Source organism: Arachis duranensis, chromosome 9 (genome assembly GCF_000817695.3).
Source record: "Arachis duranensis cultivar V14167 chromosome 9, aradu.V14167.gnm2.J7QH, whole genome shotgun sequence".
Lineage (NCBI taxonomy): Eukaryota > Viridiplantae > Streptophyta > Magnoliopsida > Fabales > Fabaceae > Arachis > Arachis duranensis.
Genome location: NC_029780.3, coordinates 40,972,958 through 40,976,118, shown reverse-complemented (window position 1 = coordinate 40,976,118; position 3,161 = coordinate 40,972,958). Strand labels below are relative to the sequence as shown.

General features: G+C 41.5%; 1 protein-coding gene across 1 annotated transcript in view; it reads right to left on the bottom strand.

Annotated features, from left to right (window-relative positions):
- The window catches only part of LOC107465513 (serine/threonine-protein kinase EDR1), a gene marked incomplete in the record, with an annotated part of 8,609 nt that extends 5,548 nt beyond the window's left edge, over window positions 1-3,061 (bottom strand). Inside the window, 3 exon segments of the mRNA XM_016084492.3 lie at window positions 341-444; window positions 817-1,239; window positions 2,259-3,061. Of these exon segments, the coding sequence (XP_015939978.1) occupies window positions 341-444; window positions 817-1,239; window positions 2,259-2,738 (1,007 nt within the window).
- Between the last annotated feature and the right edge of the window lie 100 nt (window positions 3,062-3,161).

The window sequence follows — 3,161 nt, the reverse complement described above, 5'->3', positions numbered from 1 at the left end:
CCCCAACAGCCAACTGGAGATGCATATGGGGACCTAAAATTTCATCATCAAGTTCCAACACACAAAAGAGGATAAACAAGAGTGAACAACCACAGAACAGGCAGAAATATGAGATCAATCCTTCATTAAATACTTTTCCTCACCCTAAAGGGGTGGGACCCCCAAGCAGGCTGTGCACATCCACAGCATGAGTCTCTGGTTGCCCTCCTCCTTTTGTGTGTTTTAAAACAATTAAATTAATCCCAAAAGAGAATAAAGAGAATGAGAAAACCTAACGGACATGCAGAGAACAACAAATACAAATACACGAGAAGCATACAAGGGTATTAAAAACTTTAACCTTTCATCCTCTAACTTTATAATGTTGACAGCATCATCCTCAACACCAGTATAATGACTACCTTTTACCAGCCTACAAGGCATCTTAATATTGTCGGCCAATACCTACATCCAGAAAAAACAAAATAAAATATTACAGATCCAGTAATTGGTATGCAGAAATTTCAAAAATCTAAATAAAAATTCTTACTACTTATATGATAACCTTAAATACATTGAAACAAATGTCTCTCAATTAAGCCAAATGACTTAATACGCAAACAATACTTCGCAATTATACACATCCACAAGTCCATTGGTTAGAAGGATCAAATAGTATTGGAAGTATTGATGACCAGATTCAGCCAAAAAATTGATATCCTACTCCATTTAGTATAATTTTGTCTGCAGCCCCTTACTGCATGTTATGACTAGACTATCTTAACATAAAGGTATGGCCTACAAGACTCTAATCACCAAAAAAGCGACAATTCTAACCTTGAAAAGCAACGCACGATGTCTAGAGAGCCCAATATTTAAGGACCCAATAGGCAATAAACTTGTTGAAAGTGATGTCCTTAATTCCGTACTCCTTTCCGTCCATCTTGCCAACATAATACTAGCATCCTTTACAGGACCACCCATATGGCTTGTAACAAGTTCAGCAAGCCTTTGTACCAAAATACCAACCTCAGTGACAGGGCAGTCTAATGCAATACAATGTGCAATTTGCACTAGCTCTTCCAAGGCAGGATCAACTGTTCGATTAACTATGACCACTTCATAGCTAGAATCCCCAGGGTCTGTTTCGAGGTCTCTTAGGGATGGCATCTTTCCTTGCATTGCAGAATCAGCAGAAAGCCCAAAAACATCATAAAAACCATCGACCACTTTTTCCTCATAGTCAAGCACATTGTAATCCTAGTAAGTGAAATAGAGAATAAGAAATGTAAGACAATTAAAACACAAACCATTCAAGAAGCAAGAATTAAATGGAAAGGTGCCAGCAATTCATGTTCAATCATTCATCAAATACAATTTACAAACTTGATTATCCTATCTTGGTGCTCCACTGACAGCCAATAAATTAGGAACAATGGTATATGTATTGCAGTTCGAATGAAAATGTGCATGGCTGTTCAAGATTCAAACCAAATATGGTATAAGTCCCATATTAGCAATATAATTGTTAAGTCCCATATTAGCAAGTTTACATGGCTTTTGGGAGCTTCCAAACCAAATATGGTATAAGGCACAATTCTCACAAGAATAATGATTATGATGTAAATAAGCAGTAAGATGAAAAAGCATACAGGCTGCACTGATAAATTAGAGATACAAACTCTAGAAACCCAGAAATGCAACTAGTAATGATAACATCCACACAGAAAGTTCAAAGCGTAAAGCACAGAGACAATGCCCGCGACCTAACCAACTCAACATGTGGCAGACGATTAAGCTTATTATCCAGCAGAAATGTTAACCATGGTAATAATTGTGAGCCCACAGAGCAGTTCCGTAAGAATCTCAATCATTGCCATCCTATACCTTTCTTCTAATGTCAAGCTCACCAATAAACTCCCCATGGCTCCAAAAATAGCGATCTACATTTCCAAGGGACACAATGCACTTCCAAAGAACAAACAATTAAATATTACATTCGACTAGCTTTGAACACACCGCACATTCAATCAGTCCAGAGACCATAGTAAAAAAGATATCACATAAGTCAAAATTCCAAATCCTTGAAAGTTACGCCGTTCACCCAATTGCTAGTCCTAAGCTCCAAACACGCAATTGAGTTCACTCAGCAAAACAAAAAAAAAAAATCAATTAAAGCCTAAAACAAGAGTAAAATTACAAAAAAATAGCAAAAGAAGAAACCCACTAACCAACCATAAACCCTAATTCGCAGACGAGAATTGACCAAATGAGCTTACCCAGTACTGCCTCGACAGCGCCTCGGCAACCTCATCCTTGCTCCTCGCCGAATCAATTCGGTGTCCTCCAAGACTCAGCAGCGTCGCCGCGTGGATCTGATCCTTCTCGCGATCGCCACCGAAATCCGAGTTCGAAGCGCTGATTGCTAGGGCCAACTGCACCTGAAACTCCTCTTCCGACGAGAAGAAGTCCTGCCGGTTGACGATCGCAGCGGCGGCGCCGCCGACACCAGATGGAGCGACAGACGGTGCCGCAGAGGGAGAGGACGACGGCGACGGGCTTGCCGGAGATACGCCAGTATTCTGTGATGCTACAGCAGCACGGTGATCAGTGGCGCACGACGGCGAGGGGACAGTTGGCGGAATCTCACTGGATCGGTTAGGATCGTGGCTACTGCTCCCTATGTGAAGCTTCTTGAAAATGTTTTTCATTCTCTCCTTTTTCTCCGTTTGCTTCTCCTTTTTCCCTCTTTCACTCATTCAGCTCAGAGACGGAAAACTAGATCACGGAAAATTTTCGATTTCTAACACTGATTTCTCGAATTGGAGCCTCAGTTCGGTCGAGTTTCCTTCCTTTTGTTTTCCTTTTCTTTGTTTCTCTCCCAGTTTCGCGTGGCCCCTTTGTTTCTTTGTGGTCTTTGTGGGATGGTCAAGGGGTGAAGGGACTAGAGAGGAAAGTGTTGGTGGGGAGGGAAAACTTCGGAGAGTGGAAGAAGTGTTGGGGCGACGGTGAAGAATTAAGGAAAGTGGGCTGCGAATTGATCAGAATTACGAAAATGCCACGCAGTGTTAGCGAAATGAAACGCGCCAATTGGGTGTTGGCATGGCAACCAATTTGTCCTATGAATAGTCTTGCGTGGAGGTCGCCATCGACATCATGGCTACTCTCGTTTTCTTTCACTT